The 25,489-nt window shown below is 45.6% G+C and overlaps 1 protein-coding gene across 7 annotated transcripts in view; it reads right to left on the reverse strand.

Annotated features, from left to right (window-relative positions):
- The window catches only part of sptan1 (spectrin alpha, non-erythrocytic 1), a 132,505-nt gene that overhangs the window by 2,896 nt on the left and 104,120 nt on the right, over positions 1-25,489 (reverse strand). For 4 of the 7 annotated variants that reach the window (XM_070863690.1, XM_070863691.1, XM_070863689.1 and 1 more), the window contains 12 exons: positions 23,875-23,996; positions 21,402-21,534; positions 16,519-16,617; positions 13,858-14,017; positions 11,218-11,294; positions 9,919-10,128; positions 9,045-9,341; positions 7,979-8,091; positions 6,268-6,285; positions 4,526-4,588; positions 1,275-1,329; positions 219-415 (listed from right to left, as the gene is read on the reverse strand). In XM_070863690.1, the coding sequence (XP_070719791.1) occupies positions 219-415; positions 1,275-1,329; positions 4,526-4,588; positions 6,268-6,285; positions 7,979-8,091; positions 9,045-9,341; positions 9,919-10,128; positions 11,218-11,294; positions 13,858-14,017; positions 16,519-16,617; positions 21,402-21,534; positions 23,875-23,996 (1,544 nt within the window). The remainder of the gene's footprint in view (positions 1-218; positions 416-1,274; positions 1,330-4,525; positions 4,589-6,267; positions 6,286-7,978; positions 8,092-9,044; positions 9,342-9,918; positions 10,129-11,217; positions 11,295-13,857; positions 14,018-16,518; positions 16,618-21,401; positions 21,535-23,874; positions 23,997-25,489) is intronic. The other 3 variants (XM_070863693.1, XM_070863692.1, XM_070863694.1) reach the window with 2 other exon arrangements.

The following is a 25,489-nucleotide window of genomic DNA, read 5'->3' on the forward strand; positions in this document are numbered from 1 at the left end:
CTCAGCTAAGGGAAATAGGTCCTTCCTATCCACTCTATCCAGGCCCCTCATAATTTTATACACCTCACTAAGGTCTCCCCTCAGCCACTTCTGTTCCAAAGAAAACAAACCCAGCCTATCCAAACTGTCCTCATACTCAAAATTCTTCAGTCCTGGCAACATCCTCATAAATTACAAGATCGAGTTGTGCACAGATGTCCCAGACTATCAGTGATTACCTGGCCTGTATCTGTTGTTCCAGGTTATGTTGCATTCTCATTCCAAGTTGATCCAGTTGGTCCCACTGCTGTGCCAATCCTACAGTGCTGTGCTCGGTGTACTTGTTGTCTAAGATCAAGGCTTCCTCCATCGCTGCCCCCAGGTCCTCAATCTTCTTCAGCTGACTTCTCATTGCCCGAATCTCCTGATGTTTTCTCTGTGAAGGAGAAGATGTTTCAGTCAAAGGTGGACACTTCCTCACAGGGTACCTTTACCTTAATGTCTTAAGCTGGATTCTCTTTCCTCCTCCCCCCCATCAAAACTTCTTTGCATCATTGACTGCCCCCTTTCACCCAGCTACATGCGCAAGGATCCAATAAATGGCTGGCATTTGAAATGGAAACCGCAGAAAGAATGAAAAGATGTTCAAATTATTAATTAAAAAAAAGGGTGACAACAGATCACTGCCACACCAAAAAAGTTTTTTCTAATTTCACTCCTGAATCAAAGAACTGATGCAGGAATCAAACTGACCGGTTCAACTTTAGATTTGACAACTAGTGAAGTGAATTAATCACAAGCTTCTCCATGTCAGAATCAAACTCAAAGGAGGATTCTGTTTAAATTAAAACACTTTACACCAAAGTTTTGGTGAGTCAAACAAGATTCAAAGACAAAGCTGTGAAAAAGAACCACTGAAAATACCGCATGGGAGTATTTTCCTGTTCCAGTGGAACTACCTACTCTAATCACATTCCCTATCCCCATACCCTTTTATAATCTTTCTGGTCAGATACTGAGCTAATTCTATGTTCTAATAACACTTGGTGCCTCCCAACATCTTGAAACTTTCCCTTTCTTTCTTCTAGTAATAATGCTCGGTCTTTGTCCTTGTGTTACTGTTTCACCAACCAACTATTCTTTCACTATTCGCCCTTTCGAAACTTCTCATTTTCAAAACTTCAATTCGGAAAGACCACGCCCCATCCGAGAGAAGTTCAGGGCCCTCCCTGCACTCCCAGTAACATGCAAAGCTTTATTCTACCGTTGTGCGAGAATGATGAAGCTAGCCATACCTTGGTTGCCTCAAGCTGCGATTCCAGTGTTCCTGATTCCTCCACCATGCAAGACCTGGTAATCAGATTGAATACAATTAGAAAATGCTCTAATGGAACCATGCATGCTATTCAGGAGTGGTTTTTTTTAAAATTTTGGTGAAAATTCCATGCTCACCAAGAGTGAATTACAATCACAGAACCCAAGGGCAGATTGCAGATTGGTTACCGAGTTAAGTCAGAGATGCTTACTGGGATTAACAGAATTAAACTAGGAAAAGAGAGAGTTCCCTGCACTTTTGACTTAAAAAGGACATTTTAAAAGGCCCATGACCAGTCCTACATTTAAAAATAGATGAAAGTTATCCAACATAATCTTGACTACCTATCTCAATGACAAGATGATCGTGAGTTCAAGATTCAGGACTGTCAGTTACTCTCCGGCTGGGAATTATCATTAATAATAATTCTGTTGACTGCAGGGGGCAACACTGCCAAGTCTAACTTGCCCATGATCGAGGGCAGGAAGTGTTCTGCTCCTCTAAATGAAAACGGACACCTTGTATAGTGAAAAAATATAGAAAACAAGACATGGCAAGGGGGAACAATGGTTTTTTAAGCAGAGCACAGACTACGGTACAGTTTTGCTTCTGCTTTCAAACTCTCCTCCCCCATTCCGCAACAGCGAGTACCTCATCTCAGCCTGTCCGGGCAAACCAGCAAGAAGAGTTTTTCAACAATAGTCAACAGCTCAACCTGAAAACTCGGGAACCAACATCCAACAAAACTGAACAGCCTGAGAATATGTTAAGATCCCAAGGACTTAAGCTTGAGTGTAGAGATAGGTTGGGGGGGGGGGGGGGGGGGGGAGGGGGAGATTAGGTCTCTGTTTTATGGCACGATCATCAAAATAGGGCATGGATGGAGGGATCACTCAGCAATATTTATTTCTGAGCTGCTACAGATGCAAAACAAAGAGTTAATCTCACGTTCAATCAATCATCAATTGATGCTACCAATTGCTAAATGGAGGAATAATCCTCTAAACAGTGCCAGACAGGCCAAATCCAGTTCCACAGGATCCAACAGTCAGACACTTGATTAAAAACATGATACAGACACACAGCTTGATCCCTCCTCCACTTTGCCCAGTTACCAATCTCCATGCTCTAACAGGTGAGCAATCAAAAGGCAAGTGATCACGAGGGCAAAGGCCCAGGAGCAGGTTATCTGCCTCGAAATCAAAGAAGGTGCATGAGTCATACGGGGAGAAAGAAAATAAACTGGATAGCCTCTTTTAAAAAAAAATGCTGTTAATGCTTAATAATCAATCATTCTCGTGCTGGCCTGCATATGTGAAATGTGGAATTAATTCAAACGTCTACAAATTGTTCCTTTTACAAAGCTGCAATTCTGAACCAGTTTCAACACTTGTTTCTCCGTTTAGTTTAATTCAGAGTGAAGTAAAATGCTACATCCTAGCAGTATGTTCCCACGCAAACCAATTCAAGATCAACCGTGTTCCGTGAAAACAAACTCAGATTATGTTTCATGTTGTAAAACAGTCTCCGATTACACAAGGAAAGCAGTTCAGAGAGAGATCAATTTAAACTGTCTCGATGGTGTATATCCCTCTTTTGCTGAATTTGCGCAGTGTTATTTTTAACAAGAGAATCCCCGTGCTAGGTGACTACATTTAACATTCAGAAAAGATTTATTAAAGCTGTATTAAAATTAAAACAAACGCTGAACATCAACATCATTTTTGCTAAGCTAGGTTGCTTGCTACTTTCAAATGAATGGCTCTACTGATCATGCCACTATAGTCCTTAAGGCAATCAAGGACATCGAGTTAATAATGTAACTCGAGAGCAACCAATTAATTCAAGAGTAACCAATATAGCACCACCATCATATCCGCCCAGAATAGAGGCATCACCTCAGGAAAAAACAGACTATCCCACAGTGCAGTCACGATGCAGGACAGACATCTCGCATTCTTTGGCTTGTATGTTTCTCAAGTGTTCTGTTCAGGCACAGGGGTAATTCAGACATCCAAGAATTGGCCTGACCACACGCTTTCAACTTGACAAACTGGATTTGTCAAGTTGAAAGTGAGCTGGACCTGCCGACAGAGGGTGTCTATCTGCAGGCTCTGTGCGGGACAGATGGAGGTGCCTGGCACTCAATGGATCACAGCTGCAACAGGATAAAAGTGCCTGCTAGCTCGGGGATTCATGTTTAGACCGTGAGAATGAATGAAACAGTATTTTATTTCTAACATTTCAAATGTTTTTTTTAAAAAACAAACTGCAGTTTAAGTAATGGATAACTCTGCTAAACATCATGAAGCTGAAACTGCAAAGAGGGATATCACCATTCCAGGTTTAGATCTGAGTGATCAGAATTAAGCTTTGCATCAGAAAGGCATAGAAGAAATCAATTCCACAGAGCACTGAATTGGTTTCAAATCTCCCAGCGGGATTTGTAAAAATCTGCCCTCAGACTCTTAAGCAGTGCGTAAACAGCCTGGGATGAACAAACCTCGAATCAGATTAAGTCTCATGGGGCACGTGAGAGGTGAGATAGCTGCTCATTTGCCATCTGGGCTCCAGAAGCTTTTAAGCCATTTACAGAAACTGCAGCTGCCGTGAGTAGCTGAAGCACACGGAGCAGCGAGGAGACAGGACAATCTCTGCTCGGTGCTGAATACCCCATCTCAGCCAGGCTGGCAGGAGGAGCTCGACATCCTGGTGTAAATCAGCTAAGCTTCCTGCTCCTGATCCCTAGGCAGCCACTCCTGATCTCTGTGCACGCTGCACGAGAACACAATTGTTCTTCAATACCCAGTGACCAACATGGTGATGGTCATCTTTACCAGTCGGTGAGATATTGGAGATGCCCAGGAAGGAGTCAACGCCTTCAGGGGAGGAGCAAGAAAAAAAATAAAGACATGGACGCCCACACCAAGTCTCCATGACACAGATCCCAAGTTCAATCATCCCGCATTTCTCACACCCAGGCAAAAAGCCAACTGGGCTTCACCACCAACACCAACAGTTACCACATGCAATGTTAGACCTGCCCAGGATGCTGGGAGGGGCAGTATGATGGCGCACATCCATTTCTTTTACACAAGCCCTGCCCCTTGAAGAATTTACTACAAAAGCTGTGAGCTTATGGCAGTGATGTTAGTATCGGAGTAGAGCCCCATTCAGATGGCAAGTGCGTCACAAATAACACAGAAAAATGTGGAGGAAAGAAAGAAAAACCTTCCAGCCAGATCATCCCCAACTTCATACTGATACACATGAATGACACGACGATACGCTATACTAATAGGAAAAAGAAGACGAGGTTGGAAAGGAAAGAACACAAATATAAAAACGAGCTCAGAGCTAAAGACAATGTTAAAGTATAACTTCCTGCATGCTCATGCTGTAAAACCTCAGGTCTTTGACGCCGAGGACAGTCGCAACTTACGTTCGGTGAAGTCTGCACATTCAACTGCTTTAATGTTCGCCAGCCTCCCGAACTTCACCCTGTCATACACCAAGTCCCATTCACTCATCACCCTGTCTTAGTCAGTCAATACTCCCAACACACTGAATTAATAACCCATGTCCACAATGCCCATTAGGGCTTTGTCCCACCCAATCTCTGCAACTTCCTCGAGCCCCACATCACAAACTGTACCCTTTGGTCCTCTGACTTTGGTCTCTTGTGCAAGTTCTCTGCTGCAGCTCTCCCATTAGTGGCAGAGTCTCTCTGAACTCCCTCTCTAATCCTCATGCCTTAATACTTCTCTTCCACCAATAAAAGTCTCTTCAAAGCCCTTCTCTTTCACCCATGCTTTTGGTCATCCTCTCCTACTAGTGGTTAGTGTCCAGTTTCTCCTCTGCAAAGGGCCTGGAGACTTTATTATATTAAAAGTTCTATAAAAATGCAAGCTGTTGTCATATTCATGTGCTAACTCAAAGCCTTAGAATCTATTAGTTTCTTTTTTTGATTTAATCCAAAGGTTGAAAATGTTTCTTTAAACAAATTCACCGCTGAGTTGCATCAGTTCTAGGTCCTCTTCATGCACAGAATTTCACAAAGCTGCACCGAGTTTGAAAGGAGATTAATGCTGCCTTGCAGACTGCTGGCTCATACTCTCGTACATAAATTTACAAAACCTACTGGACAGGGAAATTTCTCCGAGACAATATGCCACGTGGAGTCGGGCTTCCGAGGGTTAGCAGGAATGTGGGAATATCCAGGCAATTCAAGCGCACCCTCGGACTCAAAACACATCGCCCCCAGCAGCATCGCAAGTTTCCATTCACCACTCTCGATCCCGGGACTTTACAAACTGCCACGTGACTGACACTTTGCAAACTTTAGCCCAAAATAGAGAATAATATTCTCTCGTTACAAACAGAAAATGCTGGAAACACGCAGCAGGTCAGGCAGCCTCTGTGGAGAGAGAAAAACAAGAGTTGATGTTTCAGGTCGATGACCAGCTCCAATGAACAGTCATGCACCAGAAACATTAACTCTGTTTCTCTCTCCACAGACGCCGCCTGACCTGCCGCGTGTTTCCAGCATTTTCTGATTTTATTTCAGATTTCCAGAATCTGCAGTGAGCTGCTTTTGTATCAATATTCTCTCTCCTGGTGGGCATACGTGGCTATTAACAATATTACCTTGCATTCCTGATTCTGGGGAGGAAATTAATATTTTAGTCTCTGGCAAAATGACCCCCTCCCTCTGATTTTTATTAGCGACAGTTGTAAATGGTAGGAAACCAAGGAGCCATTGATCACTTGCAAATCCCATTTTCCTAATTATTTATTGAATAGAACAGTCACTTTCACCAACAAGCTTTGGTCCTGATGGTCAGTCAAGACCCAGCTCCCCCTCCCCCCACACCATGACGCAAGAGAAAGGAAAAAGATGACAAAAGACAGCAACACGAAAAATGCAGATAGATGAGATCACAGCAAAATACAAAACAAAAAGCAATATTAACCCATCCAGTAGGTATGTCCTGTAGACAGCATCCAAGCATCAGGTAGCAGCAGAGCAGAGGAAATTCCAGGACGGGGCAAGGAGAGAACAACAACATTCATTAATCAATTGTGAATTCATCAAAATGCCAACAAACATCAGTAACCATCGTTTAAAGAAAGAGTTACATAACTGAACAGAAACATTTAATAAAAAGTGATCGATATTTTAAGAGACTGGAAGAGTTTGTTTCCCGCCCACGCAAAGGGCCACTCGAACATGGAATGCATTATTCTTATTACCAGGAGTCACTACTGAAGTTGAGAATTAAAGGAACACTTTAAAAAGGTTGAGGGTAGAAAGCAGGAAGATAGGATAAGAGTAGACAGCTCAATGTGGAGCTGGAGCAGGGACGAAGAACTGCATGGCCTCCTTGTGTGTGAAACTTCCGGTTCATCATGACCAAAATAAATCCCACCACTATTTCTTTATAGGAATGTTTAGAAGCGAAAAATATTTAAAACAACAAAAACAAATGATGCCAAGGGATCAATGCATTACTGCGTGTTTGGATTATAGATTATAAAGCCCCCCCGGGTTTATTGCTGAGTTACGATGAGCCAACAGGATTCAGCTAGGGCAGTGGTGGGATCATACAATTGGCTTTGGCAAGTGAAAGGCCAGGGGGGAAATTCAGCCAGAGTTCCTGCTCCCGATTGCCAGCCAGGGCCACCTGCTTTAAAGGGTATCAGTTCTGACCCCAGGAGAGGGCAGCTTGGACTCCGCTCTTGTGCTGTGCTGTCTAACAGCCTGCCAACATTCATGGTGTAGGCTCACACATAAAGAAGGGCTGATGGCTACGAATTACATCTATAGGAACAGGAGGAGGCCATTCAGCCACTCGAGCCTGTCCCACCATTCAATTAAAAAAAAAAAAAAATTTGTTCATGGGATGTAGGCATTGCTGGCGAAGCTGGCATTTACTGCCCATCCCTAGCTGCCCTGAGCAGGTGGTGGCGAGCTGCCTTCTTGAACCGCTGCAGTCTGTGTGGTGAAGGTGCTCCCACAGTGCTGTTAGGGAGGGAGTTCCAGGATTTTGACCCCGCGATGGTGAAGGAACAGCGATCTACATCTAAGTCAGGATGATGTGTGAGTTGGAGGGGAACGTGGAGGTGGAATAATAAATAAATGCGCTTGCTGCCCTTGTCCTTCTAGGTGGTAGAGGTCGCGGGTTTGGGAGGTGCTGCCGAAGAAGCCTTGGCGAGTTTGCACAATTCATGGCTGATCTGTACCACAACTCCATCAACCCACCTTGGTTTCGTAACCCTCAATAAAAATCTATCGATTTCCGTTTTGACATTTTCAATTGACCCCCAGCCTCAGCAGCTTTTTAGGGGAAGAGAGTTCCAGATTCCCACGGCCCTGTGTGTGAAGAAGTGCTTCCCAACATCACCCCTGAACGGCCGGGCTCTAATTTTAAAGTGATGCCCCCTTTGTTCTGGACTCCCCACCAGAGGAAATAGTTTCTCCTCTATACTCAAACCCAGTCCATGCAGCCTGTCCTTATATTTTAACCCTTATAGCCCCGGTAACATTCAGATAAACAGTTCCACGATACAACACACAAGACTCGCCAGGTGTCTTGTACATTGCACACGTACAATATAGGCAGTGATCATTTGGAATTCTGTACATTTGCAAAGCAGTCTGAGGATACTATACAGTGGCCTCACCTGGTTTCCTGCAACCACTGGTGAAAGGCATTTGCATGTTGTGCAAATTCCTGACGTAATTTATCATTCTCTTCTTGGCGTCTCTGTTCCTTCTGCAATTCCAGCTCCCGTTCCTGTTAAATGATCGATAAAGTCGCTTTAGTACCACAGCAGAGACCAACCAACCAGCATACGCGATCCAAGGATAAAATGAGGTCCCATTCACCAAAATCCTAACTCATACAAAGCCCCAAGCAGATCATATTGCATCACCCTGCACGTCCCGACGTTACACCCGTTTAGAAAAAGATAGCTGACCCCACCCCCCCCCCCCCAAACAAAAGTCATATTCCAGACTGGTGAATCCAATGTGGATTGTGGAGAAAATGTTTGACATGAGTAGCACGCTGGAAGGATCAGGAGGCTGATTGGAGAGCCAGCAATGGTTCAGAGGAGGCTGGCGGTGTTTGACCCAATTTACTGGAAGTTACAGATGTGGTGGCAAAGCTCACAGGATTCTAAATGATAATTTCACCGTGGTGACCATTAGAAGAATCCAACCGACCCTGCAACGCATTATAAAATGCTAGAAATATTTGCACTTCTGAATTTGTATTGCAGCAAATTTAACAGCAGAATTGTTTGCAATCAATTGTTATTTGGTTTTCTAGAAAAATAATGAGTTACTCCTAAAAATGATCAATAGGAATTTTAATATCTGGAAGCCCATTTATGAAAGGGTAGTCCTACACATGCAAGACTGTGGGATGTCACGGTGCTGTGGTACGATTCAGGCTCATGCCTACCATTCCCCATACAATGAGCACTTGTCCACCATCATTTCACCATGATGAGGCAGCGACAGAGAGACTAGACATCACCCCAGAAGGGAGGGAGGCGCGATGCCAGTCTCTCCGGCACACTTCACCGCAGCTGGTTGCCGAGCTGGATTAGTGGAAACCTGAAGGGAGGTCAGAAATGTTGTTTTCTCAGCTGGGAAATATGGAGAGCTTTGGCAGGGAGCTGTAGGCGAGGGAAAAGCACAACCTACTCACTCCCTTATACTCTACAGAAGAACTGCTCTTACCTTTATGATTTTCTGCAAGTTTCTCCAAGTCTCTTCCAGGGCTTCCATGGTGAACCAGGTGTAGGGGTTGGAGAACATCCGATAGCTCTTGATCTGCCGATCGAGCTCAGCCAGCTGGTTAAAGTCAGTTTGAGCGGAGCTCAAGGACGAACGGAAAGCCTCATGAGCCTCACGCAGGGCCTTGATCTCCTCCAGAGAGTTGCAACGCACAGGGTCCGTGAGGTCCTCCTCCGCGTTCTCAAACCAACTGTTAAAGGCTGAAGCTTTCTTTGCGAAGGTCAAGAAGAGATCTTCAAGCTGTGGGAAAGAATGAAGCAGCGTTCAATAAATGGCAGTAAATGAGACTTTCCCATTTAAAAAATTCATTCACAGGATGTGGGCACTGCTGGCAAGGCCAGCATTTATTGCCCATCCCTAATTGACAGAGAAGGTGGTAGTGAGCCACCTTCTTGAACCACTGCAGTCCGTGTGGTGAAGATACTCCCGCAGAGCTCTTAGGGAGGGCATTCAAGGATTGTTACCCAGCGACGATGAAGGAACGGCCGATATATTTCCAAGTTAGAATGGTGTGTGACTTGGAGGGGAACTTGGAGGTGGTGGTTTTCCCATGAACCTGCTGCCCTTGTCCTTCTAGGTGGTAGAGGTCGTGGGTTTGGGAGGTGCTGCCGAAGAAGCCTTGGCGAGTTGCTGCAGTGCATCTTGTAGATGGTGCACACTGCAGTGGATGTGTAAGATTTCTTTAGTAGTTACACTACACACACACACACACACACACACACACACACACACACACAGATTGCTCGGATTTCAAACGCTACACAACACAGGGCCAGCTGCTTAACAAGCAGGAATTTCATTTTATAGTGTTGCTTACTTTTCTGAAATGTTCCTGGGCTTCAAGCAGTTTCTTCTTCCTTTCACCAGAATTGGCCAGCAGCTGGTTCCACCTTTTCATTAATGAAGCATGACGTGCTTCGATAGCTTTGGACTGAATGTGTTTCGCGGCCAGCAACTGGTCCTTCAGCGCTGTAATATTAGTGATCCCCTCCTGTTGGAAAGCCTGCAGCCCAGCATCAAACGTTTCCTGTCGAGTCAAAGAAAATAAGTTTGATTTCTACCGTTCGCTACTGAATTTAAGTCAGACGGTAATGGTTTATCCCCTTTGCAAATCATGCTGCCAGCATCTGTGGAGGGGGTGGGGAGGCAAGACAACCCATACAGTCGCAGGACCTAGCTGAACATCTTTAACTGCTTATGGGGGGGGGGAAGAGGGAGATTAATGGAGGAGGAGCAAAGGGAAAAGAAGGGACACATCTAAACAGAGGATTATCCCTGGCTGCTCTCACTCACTTCTTAGAGGCCAATCACAGACCGGCATCAACTGGGAGCACGTTTCTTGAAAGTTACTATTGAAGAGTCACAAAGCTGATCCCGTGAAGAGGTCCAGTTTATAAGAAAGACTGGAGAAACTGGTGCTTTTGAACTTAAAGGAGACACTTGAAAGGTGATTTTAGAGGTATATACCATTGTAAGTACAGAAAGGGTAGTGTAATGTATGCACAAGGTGAGTAAGCTCACAGGTTTGTAGAGCTGTTGCGTTGGGAGTGGCTTAGCCAGTCATGTGATGTTCACAAGACTCAATAAAACCCCAGCCAGTTTGGTTCGGGGGATCCACAATGAGGTATGCAGTTGTGAGCCTAGTGGATGAACTGGTAATGTGTAGTGTGATTGTTAAACCTTTGCTAATAAACCAACTAGTTCTTAAGAATTCATAGCAACATATTGCTATTAAGTAAAGAACCCATGAAGCAAATACATTACAGGTAGATTACTTCAAACTAACTTGCAAGAATAGGACTAGAGGACAGAGGTTCAAACTAGTAAGAGACAAATTCAGGCTGTTATTCCTTGCGATCTCTCTCCGCGTCAGAAGCTTCTTTAAAAATCTCCATCTCTTTTGGTCGCCGCTCTCTAATCCTAATCTTCCCCTTGCCTGCTCTTACTCCTCCTGCCTCCCACCCCCCACTTGTAAAGTGCCCTGGGACCTGAAGGGCTCCATGTGAATGCAAGTTGTTGCTGTTATTCAAAGTCTAAATAAAGCACTGTGACTGGTTGCAAGGAATCTTCCCAAAAAATTTGACCAAAAATAACTTCAGCGCAGAGGGCTAGTTACCTGTTTAGTGAGCAATGTTTGTACGGAGGAGAGATCACGGCCATAATCATCTGTCTTCAGACTGTTCTCCTTCTCACCTAAGGAAGAGAGAAATTAAGAGTCACATTTATGGCTCAAGACTTGTAAAACATTTCACACCACCAAGTGCTTACAGCATCCCCGATTTTTGTCACTCCACCATTGGTGGCCGTGCCTTCTGCTGCCTAGGCCCCAAGCTCTGGAATTCCCTCCCTATACCTCTCTTCCTCCTTAAATCCTACCTGCTACTGACCCACACAGGACAGGCAAGTCCCAGGTTCAGTCCATAGTCAGTCAGTCAGTCAAAGTGCAGCAGAAAGACTACTTCTCAGGCTAGGGAAGGGTCAGTGTCACAGGGCTCCGATTCTTGACCGCTATGTGTGTGTGGATGTTGGGCAAATATAGGATCAAGCCCAATGCTCCAATAGCTCACAGGCATTCACTGTCCAGCCTCAGATATGAGTGTAATGTATGCACCTGTGAGTATGCTCACAGGTTTATTCCAAAAATAGTTGTAGAGCTGTTGCACTGTGAATGGCTTAGCCAGTCACATGATGTTCACAAGACTCAATAAAACCCCAGCCAGTTGGGTCTAGGTCATCCATGATGAGGCATGCGGTTGTGAGCCTGGTGGATGAACTGGTAATGTGTAGTGTGATTGTTAAACCTTTGTTAATAAACCAACCAGTTCTTAACAGCAATGTATTGCTATGAATGCTTAAGCAATGAACCCATAAAGCAAATACATTACAATGAGAAATTACGTCTTGGGTAGGGTACCTTGGAGCCGCTGGCTCTCAAAGCACCACATCCCAGCAAGACTGCCTGCCTTCGGGAAAGGGAGGATAGCGACGGGAAATAATGTACGGTGTCCATCATAAAAAGAAAACTGTTTTCACAAAATGGAGTGCTCCGCCACATTTACAGGTTCACGTTCATTCTGGATAACACTTTGCTGCAGTTTTATCCATATTACAAATGTTGTATTCTGGGCTTCAAATTAAATGAGAAGCCCAGATTCTCTGCAAATTAAAAAAGTGATCCCTGTAGATCTGTGATCACTGGCTTCAGGAGGCAATGGGACAAATGGGCAGCACAAGGCAGGACACTGGCATCGTTGTTTTGCTTGATTGAGTGGATTCCTTGTGCTAGTTTATCAGTGCCAGTTAGGCTGAGTTAGTAGAGCCCTCACTTCTGAGTCAACGTTGTGGGTTCAAGCCCCGCTCCAGGACTTGGAAACAAGAGAAGGCCATTCAGTCCTTGAGCCTGTTCCACCATTCAATTAGATCATGGCAGATCTGTAACTAAACTCCTTACCTGCATTTGCTCCATATCCCTTAATACCTTTACCTAACCAGACTATCTCATTTCTGCTAACACTGAAGTGCAGTACTTTTTCAAGTGGACGTAAAATATGCCGTGACACTGTTGAAGACGCTGGCCAAAATTCCTCCTTCAACCAACAGCATTAAAGAAAATAACAGATCTCTTTTGTGGGATCTTGCTGTGTGTAAAGTGACTATTGCATCTGCCTACAAAACTGTGCCAACAGCTCAATATTAATTCATTGGCTGTGAAGCCTTTTGGAATGACCTGAGGATGTGAAAGGCGCTATATAAATACAAGTTTGTCCTTTTGAAATGAAAATACATTAAAAAATTACATTAGAGAATAGGTTTATGGACTGTGTAATTTTATTTTCATAGTACAAGCAACAAAATAACGTGTATTTTTATAGCTCCTTTGACGCAGTAAAACGCCTCAAAACAATACCAAAAATTTAAATGCCCAAATTGAACACGGATGGTTAAGCATGGCCAGGAACAGTACAGCTTCTGGCAATTTATGTACAGCATTGATGATATATTGTTTGTTTCCACATTTGGGGCCGAAAATGCCCCTTATTTTAAGAGCAGTTCGGGCGGAAATATGTTTCTGCCCAGTTGGGGTGGACTCCCAGACGATCGGGACATTGCGGGATTTTGAGGCACAGAAAGAATCCGTCCCTGCTCCTGTGCGAGTGGCGGTAGTGACATCATTAGAGCACGGCCCACACGGTCCCAGCCTGGAAGCGACATTGCCCTCAAATAATCGTTCCACCGCTTGTCGCTGGGCATCGCATCCGCCCTTAAAAGAGGAGGGCACCCATTTTATTTTAATTGTTGGCCGACTCCGTGATCGGCCTGACAATGGCGGCCATGGGTTCAGCAGGGCCACCAACAGGCAGCTCGGCACTCCCGCTTGGCCCGGCTGAAGCCCTCCCTGGAGCCCCAATGGGCGCCAAGTAGGCCTCGCAGTGTCCTTCCCCTTTAAGTGAAGGGGAGCGACATAGCTAAGCATCAGCGTGACATGTCTGCGTTGCGCTAACATCAGTGCTGCGCTGATGACACCACCCACCTTCCGACCCGCTCCCGACTTGTTTTTGCTCCAAAGATTTTTCACAAGAGGGCAATTTCCCTCTATTCTCTGCCCCATTGATTGGGGCAGTAATTAACCAAACCATTTTAATTATCCACCTCAAACGGGGCAGCGGACAATTTCGGACCCTTGATTTATACATGGCTTTCTGTTAACTGACTTTCAATGGTCTACTAGCTCAGGACAGCTCAGAAACAAACGTACCAATCCACGACTCCACTACATCCGCCTTCCAGTTAAACTGCAAGAATGCAGAATTCTCATCCAGCTTTGCCTTCCTCTGAGCAGCCGCCTTCTCCAACTCAGTCACCTTCGCTCGCAATCCCTTCATCTTCGCAGCAATATTCTCCACATAGTGATTGTTCTGTCGGAGACAGTGAACAGCTTCAGTCCAGGTCATTGCTTTGCAATTATGTACAAGGTTTACAAGCTCTAATATTAAGTAATTGCAGGAGTGGTGACAATTCAAACATATTGGTAAACACTTCGAGTCTCTTAAGTATTTAGTGAAAATGAAATTGTAGCATTGAAGCACTTTGTAATTATGGTCACAGCTTGAAGAGCATCCAAATCAATCCTTGGAATTGAGGGATATTTAATGCAACAATGTGGGAAGAAAACAGAGGGGTGAAATTACTTGTATTGAAAGTAATTATTGAATGGCTCAGGGAATTTATTCAGTAAGTGCTGAGCCCGACAGACTTTCAGTCCCTGGTTTGTGATTTACTACAATTAGCCTCAGTGGCTCTTGGTTACTGTGAGGAAAGCTGCCCAGAGTTCCCACTCCGAATTGCTATTCCACAATCACTGCTGGAAGTGGACACGTGCGGATGCTGGGTGAGGACACAATCAGGCTCCGATGTCCCCATTATCGTCACCTACTAACACTCCCAATCAAAGCTCATGTCTAAACAAGGGGCATTTGGGAGGGTTACCAGAGGGCAACTGCACCCAAGGAACTGTACTGCAGTAAGTAGTCAATGCCTTATTGTTATATATCAAGGGATTGTTGTATGAGGAAAGATTGAGCACACTAGGCCTATATTCTCTAGATTTAGAAGAATGAGAGGTGATCTCATTGAAACATACACAATTCTTACAGGGCTTGACAGGGTAGATGCAGGGAGGAGGTTTCCTCTGGTTGGGGAGTCTAGAACCAGGGGCCACAGTCTCAGAATAAGGGGTCAGCCATTTAGGACTGGAGGAGAAATTTCTTTACTCAGAGGGTTGGGAATCTTTGGAATTCTTTACCCCAGAGGGCTGTGGAGGCTCAGTTGTTGAGTATATTCAAGACAGAGATTGATAATTTTTTTAATATTAAGGGAATCTAGGGATATGGGATAGTGCAGGAAAGTGGAGTTGAGGTGATGTTGAGTTCAGCCACGATCTAATTGAATGGCGGAGCAGGTTCCAGGGGCCAAAAGGCCTACTCATGTTCTTATTTCTTATTTTCAAGGTGGGGGGAAAAAGGAATAAAAAAGACGATATTTAGCGAAATCTCTTGTTCTATCAGTCAGGTTTTTAAAAAGGAACCTTTGTTTCAAGAACACAATAAGCCAGGAAGTACATTTTCATGAAAAGGTTAGTGGAAATGTGGAATTCTCTCACCCAAAAGACAGTGGATGCTGGGGGACAATTGAAATTTAAGACAGAGATCACAGGTATCAAGGTATATGGAGCCAAGGCAGGTAAATAGAGTTGAGGTATGGATCAGCCATAATCTGATTGAATGGCGGAACAGGCTTGAGGGGCTGAATGGCCTACTCCTGTTCCTATACTTATTACTCACTTTAAAATTTTTTTGTCATTTTTCCCCTCCCTTTGCTGCCGACACCTTGCTGGCGCACAATTCCACAGCCCCACTCACTTTCTGCTACCTCACTTGAAGGAACATCATCATAGGCAGTCCCTCGGAATCGAGGAAGACTTACTTCCACTCTAAAAGTGAGTTCTCAGGTGACCTCAGTCCAACACGGGAATTACAGTCTCGGTCACAGGTGGGACAGACAGCCGTTGAAGGAAAGGGTGGGTGGGGAGTCTGGTTTGCCGCATGCTCCTTCTGCGGCAAACCTGAGCTTGTTTTCTGCACGCTCTCGGCGACGAGACTCGAGGTGCTCAGCACCCTCCCGGATGCTATTCCTCCACTTAGGGCAATCTTTGGCCAGGGACTCCCAGGTGTCAGTGGGGTTGTTGCACTTTATCAAGGAGGCTTTGAGGGTGTCCTTGAAAAGTTTCCTCTGCCCACCTGGGGCTCACTTGCCTCAACAGTAAAGTGTTGGCAGCTATTCCAAACATGGAGGGTTGAGCATGGGATCCTATCCTTGCCCAGTGTCCACGCGCACACAAAAGGAATCATTGATAGCAAGGAGAAGCAGGAGCCCTGGGCAGGTTTCCCCTTCCCAACCCCCGAGACCAATTGTACTGCCCCAATTCATTTTAAAATGTGCTCACGGGATGTGGCCGACACTGGCAAGGCCACTGTTATTGCCCTGTCCCTTGTTGCCCTGAGATGGCAGTGGACTCGCTTCTTGAACCACTGCCGCCCTTTGTAGTGAGGGTGCTCCCACTGTGGTATTCGGTAGGTTTGCTACAGCCACTCTGTCCGACAGCAGCAAACTCAGCATAGACTGGAAATCGGACCAGAGAGATTCTTGATCTGTACGGTTCAGCTCCTCACTGGAAAAGCTCAGTGGGTCACTGAGGAAGCAGCCCAGGTGGTTTATATTTCTAAATTGGTATTAATATTGGAGAGAAAGTTTACAAACTCAGTGAAAAAACACTAAACTTATTACAATACAGTACTGCAGGCACTCACTGAAAATAATGGTAAGCAAATACCAGTCAATTTAAAATAAAAACTCCCACCTTCTTTATCAGTTCCTCGCCATTAGCACAGACATCATGCACCCGATCTCGGTGAACTGTGAAATCAGTTTCAAACGCTTCATGCTTTTTCAGCAATCCCTGCAGAAAGGAAAGAGAAATGAGACCTACTTCAGCTTATTGCAAAGATAAATATTATAGTTATGTAGATGTTTCATTTCCACCTTACCGATTGATTACTAAACATTTTTTTGAAGATTGAATCACAAGCTACAATAAGAAACAAACGTTCAACAGGACAAACACAGAGTTCATTTTGACTTGGCTGATCCAGTGTCACACAATCAAAATTAACTCCAGGGACAGCAGCATCACAAAGTGATGCACGGATTTAAATTCCAACTATTCCCATGTATCCCCATTTCCAACAAAACCACATCTCCTCCTCCGAGAAACAGCAAAGACTTGGTGGTGGTGGGGGGGGTGGAAAAGGGACCGATGCTCTATCTCCATCTACATAGCTCCCTGACTCTGGAGAGAAGTTGGCCATATCTTCCACAGTCACGTACAGTATCTGTGTGTGTCAGCATGGCTCGTTTGGAAGAATTCTCGCCTCTGATTCAGAAAGTTGTACCTTGAAGCCCCACTCCGTGCATAAAATCGAAGCTGATACTGAGGGAGTGCTGCAGTGTCAGAGGTCCTCCTTCAGAGGAGAGATTAAACAAAGACCCTCCCGCATTTAATGTCAGCTGTGGCTGCGTGGGCATCACTCTCATTTCAAGTCTCCACTCCAGAGACTGGAGCACAAAAATCAAGGCTGATGCTCCAGTGCAGTACTAAGGGAGCACTGCACTGTCGGGAGATACCGTCCGGGTCAATACTTATCCTTCATCCAACATTACTAAAAAAACACAGATTGGCTGGTCATTATCACATTGCCATTGTGGGAGCTTGCTGTGCTCAAATTGACTGCCGTGTTTCCTACATTACAATAGTGACTACACTTCAAAAAGGTATTTAATTGGCTGTAAAGCACTTTGGGATGACCGGTGGTCATGAAAGGCGCTATATAAATAAAGTCTTTCTTTTTCTAGTGAATGTTAAAGATCCTGTGCCACTATTCAAAGAGCTGGGAATCCTGGTCAACATTCCTCCCTCGACCATCACCATCAGAAATAAATTCACTTTAAAATCATTGCTATTGGAGAAAAAAAGACTTGGATTTATATAGCGCTTTTCACGACCACTGGATGTCTCAAAGCACTTTATAGCCAATGAAGTACTGTGGAGTGTAGTCACTGTTGTAATGTGGGAAACGCAGCAGCCAAATTGAGCACAGCAAGCTCCCACAAACAGCAATGTGATAATGACCAGATGTCTTTTTTTTTTTAAATGTTGATTAAGGGGTAAATACTGGCCAGGACACTGGGGATAACTCACCTACTCTTCTAAGAAATATGCCACAGGATCTTTTACGTCCACCTGAGAGAACTGATGGGGCCTCGGTTTAACATCTCATCTAAAAGACGCCACCTCCGACAGTGCAGCACTCCCTCAGCACTGCATTGGAGTGTCAGCCTAGATCTTTTGTGCTCAAGTACCTGGAGTGGGGACTTGAACCCACGACCTTCTGACTCAGAGGAGAGACTGCTAGCCACTGAGCCACAGCTGACACTGGAGGGGACAATAGCTGCTGCATCTGCCGACACAACAGTGACTGCACTTCAAAACGCAATTCATTGCGTGCAAAGTGCTTGGGGATGTTTTGAGAGAAGTGATCAGAATTGTAGGTCTGTCTTTCTTCCCCAGGCACTCTTCCCAGCTAAAGAACGGTGCCTGGAGGCAATATAGCACAACATTACCAGGTGCTGCATAACATAAGAATTAGGAACAGAAGTAGGCCATCTAGCCCCTCGAGCCTGCTCCGCCATTCAATAAGACCATGGCTGATCTGGCCGTGGACTCAGCTCCACTTACCCGCCCGCTCCCCATAACCCTTAATTCCCTTATTGGTTAAAAATCTATCGATCTGTGATTTGAATACATTCAATAAGCTAGCCTCAACTGCTTCCTTGGGCAGATAATTCCACAGATTCACAACCCTCTGGGAGAAGAAATTCCTTCTCAACTCGGTTTTAAATTGGCTCCCTCGTATTTTGAGGCTGTGCCCCCTAGTTCTAGTCTCCCCGACCAGTGGAAACAACCTCTCTGCCTCTATCTTGTCTATCTCTTTCATTATTTTAAATGTTTCGATAAGATCACCCCTCATCCTTCTGAACTCCAACGAGTAAAGACCCAGTCTACTCAATCTATCATCATAAGGTAACCCCCTCATCTCCGGAATCAGCCTCGTGAATCGTCTCTGTACCCCCTCCAAAGCTAGTATAACCTTCCTTAAGTAAGGTGACCAAAACTGCACGCAGAACTCCAGGTGTGGCCTCACCAATACCCTGTACAGTTGCAGCAGGACCTCCCTGCTTTTGTACTCCATCCCTCTCGCAATGAAGGCCAACATTCCATTCGCCTTCCTGATTACCTGCTGCACCTGCAAACTAACTTTTTGGAATGCACAAGGTTGCAGCCCCTGTTCCATTATTTGAAGGGGCTGCTCCTGAAATTCTGGCTGCACTTCAGTCCCACTCTCCTGATCTTTGGGCACCCTGTGCGGAGGGGAGCGGGTAGGTCCGAAGGCCTCCTCGTAGGACTGCTCCTGGGCACGGCCAAGGGTGCCATCAGCCGGTCCAGGCAGCGGGCGGTCAAGGGGATCGTTCAACCTGACTGCCTGCCTCTCTTCCGCTCTTACATCCGGTCCAGGGTGTCCTTGGAGATGGAGCACGCGGTGTCCACCGGTACGCTCGCGGCCTTCCGCGAGAGGTGGGCACCGGAGGGACTGGAGTGCATCATCACGCCCGGCAACCAAATTTTAATTTGATTTTACGTTTTAAGGTTTAATTTGTTTTAATTGCCGGTGCTTTTAGTGTCCCCCTTCCCTTTATAGGGGGCACTGGGGAAAAATTGTGATTTTAGTGCCACAAAAAAAAACACAAAAAAAGGAAAAAAAGGGCCTTGTAAATGTCTGGTGTGTCACCCAGTTCGGGTGGCACGGTTTAATGTTTTGTTTTACAGATAAACTCTAAAAGAGTTTCAGCAGCAGAGTTGCGCAGCGGGAGCGTGCTGGGCCCATAACCCAGAGGTCGATGGATCGAAACCATCCTCTGCTAATTGCAATTTTTAATGTGGGTGTGGTCGATACTTCCACTGCAACTCATGACAAGAATTCAAACGATAAAAAACTCCAAAAGAGTTTCATGCACAAGGACCCCTAGGTCCCTCTGCACCGCAGCATGTTGTAATTTCTCCCCATTCAAATAATATTCCCTTTTACTGTTTTTTTTCCCCCCCAAGGTGGATGACCTCACACTTTCCGACATTGTATTCCATCTGCCAAACCTTAGCCCATTCGCTTAACCTATCTAAATCTCTTTGCAGCCTCTCTGTGTCCTCTACACAACCCGCTTTCCTACTAATCTTTGTGTCATCTGCAAATTTTGTTACACTACACTCTGTCCCCTCTTCCAGGTCATCTATGTATATTGTAAACAGTTGTGGTCCCAGCACCGATCCCTGCGGCACACCACTAACCACCGAATTCCAACCCGAAAAGGACCCATTTATCCCGACTCTCTGCTTTCTGTTAGCCAGCCAATTCTCTATCCATGCTAATACATTTCCTCTGACTCCGCGTACCTTTATCTTCTGCAGTAACCTTTTGTGTGGCACCTTATCGAATACCTTTTGGAAATCTAAATACACCACATCTATCAGTACACCTCTATCCACCATGCTTGTTATATCCTCAAAGAATTCCAGTAAATTAGTTAAACATGATTTCCCCTTCATGAATCCATGCTGCGTCTGCTTGATTGCACTATTCCTATCTAGATGTCCCGCTATTTCTTCCTTAATGATAGCTTCAAGCATTTTCCCCACCACAAATGTTAAACTAACCAGCCGAGAGTTACCTGCCTTTTGTCTGCCCCCTTTTTTAAACAGAGGGGTTACATTAGCTGCTTTCCAATCCGCTGGTACCTCCCCAGAGTCAGAGAATTTTGGTAGATTATAACGAATGCATCTGCTATAACTTCCGCCATCTCTTTTAATACCCTGGGATGTATTTCATCAGGACCAGGGGACTTGTCTGCCTCGAGTCCCATTAGCCTGTCCAGCACTACCCCCCCTGCTCCAACACACTGTGCCAGAAGCTTAGTGAGACAAATTGCTGCCATCGGCCATGCTGACAGGGAGAGATGGTGAAAAACAGTAGGCATATTCCTACACTCTGCACTCTCACCCAGTTTCTTCCTTACAAGTTGCAAATGGAAAATAGAAATAGGAGGCCGAGGATAGACAGGCTCTAAAACGAATCATCAGCTATCTTAGGATTTGAGCCTGTTGATGTGATCCTGATAAAAATACCATCTTTTGGGAATGCCCAAGCTATAGTTGTATTACTTAATTTGCACATACTCACAATTGCTGCCATATTTAACATACAAGTTGACCAGTTACAATAAAGGCATCATATCCAGCGATGTTGGACTACTCTCATGCCGTCAGAGCCCCACAGGTCTCACGCAGCCTGTGGCAACAGCAGAGTAAACCTGCCAGATTCAGCATCAAGGCTGGCTCCCAGAAACAACAGTGCTTTTCCCTGAATCGGCGACTGTCGAGCAAATCCAGCAAGTTTACCTTCCGCGCCGCCAGTGGGTGTGGTGTGCAACACCTGCGTGCTGGAACAGGCTGCACGACAATATAACAACGGCTCATCACAACACCTACATTGGATGCTGCGAGAGTTTCAATAGCGGAGGAAATGGATATTCCACATTTCCCATCACTGTATTTTATAAACCAATGACACTGACCTGCACTGCAGCAAGTGTGTCTCCGTAATCCTCACTTGCCACCAGGTTCAGCTTCTCATTGATCCAGGCCTCCTCTTCCTCAACATTTGCCACAAACTGCTGGTACTCCAAGGATTCCTCCAAACGCTGGCCTCTGTAACATAACACAACACAATTTAACATACTTAGTCAAAAGAAAGTTTACCCGGGGTATAGTGATGTTCAATAAATCAATACCATTAGAAAATATTTAACAGCCATCAATATAAGATCGTCACTAATAAATCCAATGGGGAATTCAGGAGAAACTTCTTTACCCAGAGAGAGTGGTGAGAATGTGGAACTCGCTGCCACAGGGAATGGTTGAGGCGACTAACATAGATATATTTAAGGGGTAGCTGGATAAGCACATGAGGGAGAAAGGAATGGAAGGGATATGCTGATAGAGTGAGATGGAGAGGGTGGGAGGAGGCTGGTGTGGAGCATAAACACTAGCATAGACCAGTTGGGCCGAATGGCCGGTTTCTGTGCTGTACATTCTATGTAATTGTCGTCTCTATAGGATAACTTCACCAATCCTGCACTGTGCTCGGCGCTCTCAACCAACATCACTAAAACAGTCAATATCACATTGCTGCTTTTGGGACCTTGCTGTGCGCAAATTGGCTGCCGCTTTTCCTATATGGCTTTATTTAACTATACACTTCGATTATTTTTAGTAACTATTTTACCTAGTATGTAATCTAACGAAACTGTTTTTAGTTTACATTTTCAGTGTTTGAAATGTGTTATCAGCATTTTCTGGGACTGGTAGACCTTAATCAACTGTATTACGATTTAAACTGCTTTTAGCAGTACTCATTTATATTATATTGGAACGTATAAAGGGAGAAATTTGGAGAGCGGCCCCTGGCCTGCGAGCACCATCGGAGCAGGCCGGGGAGTGGAAGGAGCAGCGTGGGGGCCCACCACTCCAGGGGAGCAGCACGTGCTGGAGCAGGAGAGCAACCGCAGTGAAAAGGGTCATCACCAAGATCCAGGTCGGTGATTGGCGCCTGGGCAGATACAGCAGGAGCGCGAGGTCAGGGCGAAAGAGCGGCGAGAGATTGTAGAGGGACTTGATCGGAGCCCAGGGGCAGCACAGGCCAGCCCACACTGCGATATGTGTGTGCACTAGGTCTGTGCAGCAGAGGAGGTCTCCAGTCGTCTTGGTTAACCCTTGCCACTGGACCAAGACTAGCTCTGTCGAGCCCGTGTGGTGGCTGGTGTGCAACAGTCACCACACGTTAAAAAAAATCCACGCACAGACATCTTCCACCCATCAGGATGTAGTTCGGGACCTGGAATTTTAGGTCCTTCATTGAAACACCGGTGAACTTTTTGACGTGGAAGCAAGTCATCCTCTATTTGAGGGACTGCCTATGGTGATGATTACAACAATGATTGCACTTCATCGGTTGTAAAGAACTTGGGGACGTCCTGAGGTTGGGAAAGGCGCTATATAAATGCAAGTTGTTGGATGTGCTTTTTGTTCCTTTAAATTCATTTGTGGGATGTGGGCGTCTCTGGCAAGGCCAGCAGTTATTGCCCATCCCAATTTGCCCTCGAGAAGGTGGTGGTGAGCCACCTTCTTAAACCCAGCAGTCCTTGTGCTGAAGGTACCAAAGCGGTCTGGTAAAAAACAGAGTGGCTTGCTAGGCCATTTCAGAGGGGCAGTTAAGAGTCAACTGCATTGCTGTGGATCTGGAGTCACATATAGGCCAGACCAGGCAAAAGCAGCAGATTTCCTTCCCTAAAGGACATTAGTGAACCAGATGGGCGTTTACAACAATCTGGTAGTTTCATGGTCACCGTTACTGATACTGGCTTTTTAATTCCAGATTTATTTAGTGAACTGAATTTAAATCCCCCCCAGCTGTTATGGTGGGATTTGAACTCACGTCTTCGGATTATTAGTCCAGGCCTCTGGATTACTGGTCCAGTAACATAACCACTATGCTACCGTACCTTTATTGCTTTAACTATTTACATGTTTGTTGTTTATGTTTCAGTGTGTCCTTCTATTGTCTGACCGAGATGGATCTCTTGCTTTTAATAATTTCCTGCCCTTTTGTTACAAATCATTCCATTAATACTTGTTCTCCATACTTGGACTGTCCAATTGTTTGTTTCTTCCCCCGATCCTATTAAAATACTTGCTCATCTTTTATTTCTCGGTTCTAATTTCCTACAGCAGTGACTACCCTTCCAAAAAACACTTGATTGGCTGTAACGCGCTTTGGGATGTACAGAGGTCATGAAAGGCACTGTAGAAATGCAAGTCTTTCTTATTGTGAGGAGGGGCCAGGCCTGTCAGTTCCCCCCCATGGATGCTGACTGACCTACTGGTGACTTTGCAGCATTTTAGATTTTTCTCTCTCCACCCCTCCCCAACAACATTACAATTCAGCAAAAACCCAGCCCTCCGAGCCCTCGCTGGATAAGCTGGACATACCGAGCAGCAGCAAATTCCTTCAGTTCCCTCCAGTGCGCCACAAACTGAGAAAGCCGCTGCTGAATTTCCTGCTTTCCAAAGGTGTTATCATCGGACAGCTTTGTTCCGGTCTCCAGTACAGACTGTGGGGGGGGGAAAAAAAGTATCAACCACGAGGGTCTCCTTTAAACGCAGAGAAATTAACTCTAAACCGTGGATAAACTCAAGGTCCCGATATTGTCCATCTGTTCTCAAGTTTTAAATACAGCTTATCTAATCATTTGTACTTTGCTGAATTTGAGAAACATTCCTGCCTTCCACCCTATCACAGACCTTCCCTTTTCTTTCATCCCCTCCCCCTTTCAGTGCTCAAGAATGTGCTCTTTTCGAACATTCGGCAGTTCTGATGAGGGGTTGGCGACCCGAAACGTTAACTCTGTTTTTCTCTCCAAAGATGCTGCCTGACCTGCTGAGATTTCCAGCACTCAGTTTATATTTCAGTTTCCAGCATCCGATGTATTTTGCTTTTGTACAAGTGTAATGTATTTGCTTCATGGGTTCTTCGCTTTTAACATTTCTATTAAGGACTAGTTGGTTTATTAACAGAGGTTTAATAATCACACTACACATTTCCAGTTCAACCACCTGCCTCATTGTGGATCCCCTGAACCCAACTGGCTGGGGTTTTATTGTGTCTTGTAAACATCACGTGACTGGCTAAGTCACTCCCACAACTCTTTTGAAGTAAACAAAATTAAACATTAAATCGTGCCCCCCGATGCGGGGGACACTCCAAACATTTCCCAAGGCCCTTTTTTGGGAGTTTTTTTTGGTATTTTTGTAGTTTTTTTGGGCTCTAAAACCATAATTTACAAGTGCCCCCTATAAAAGGGGAGGGGGACACTAAAACCAGCAAATAAAACAAATTAAACTTTAAAACATATAAAATCAAATTAAAATTTGGTTGCCGGGGGTAACGATGCACTCCAGTCCCTTCGGCGCCCACCTCTCGCGGAAGGCCGCGAGCGTACCGGTGGAAACCGCGTGCTCCATCTCCAAGGACACCCTGGCACGGATGTACGCGCGGAAGATAGCCAGGCAGTCAGGTTGAACGACCCCCTCGACCGCCCGCTGCCTGGACCGGCTGATGGCACCCTTGGCCGTGCCCAGGAGCAGGCCTACGAGGAGGCCCTCGGACCTACCTGCTCCCCTCCGCACAGGGTGCCCAAAGATCAGGAGTGTGGGACTAAAGTGCAACCAGAATTTGAGGAGCCGCCCCTTTAAATAATGGAACAGGGGCTGCAACCTCGTACATTCCATAAAAACGTGGAACACGGACTCTTCCAGACCGCAGAAATTGCAGGCGGCCTGGGAGTCCGTGAACCTGCTTAAAAATTTGTTGCACGGGACTGCTCCGTGCACCACCCTCCAGGCCAAGTCCCCGATAAATAGTGGGAGGACTCCCGCGTAGAGTGCCCTCCATCGGGGACCCCCGCCTCCGCCGGATGGCAAGATGGTACGCCATGGCGTGTCTGGACAGCAGACGAGGATGGCAAGGTTGAGAGTGTGCAGGAGCAGCTCGTACAGGAAACCCCTCTGCGCAGAACTGAAAGGCACGGAGGGGATTTCCCCGAGG

Source organism: Pristiophorus japonicus, chromosome 20 (genome assembly GCF_044704955.1).
Source record: "Pristiophorus japonicus isolate sPriJap1 chromosome 20, sPriJap1.hap1, whole genome shotgun sequence".
NCBI lineage: Eukaryota > Metazoa > Chordata > Chondrichthyes > Pristiophoridae > Pristiophorus > Pristiophorus japonicus.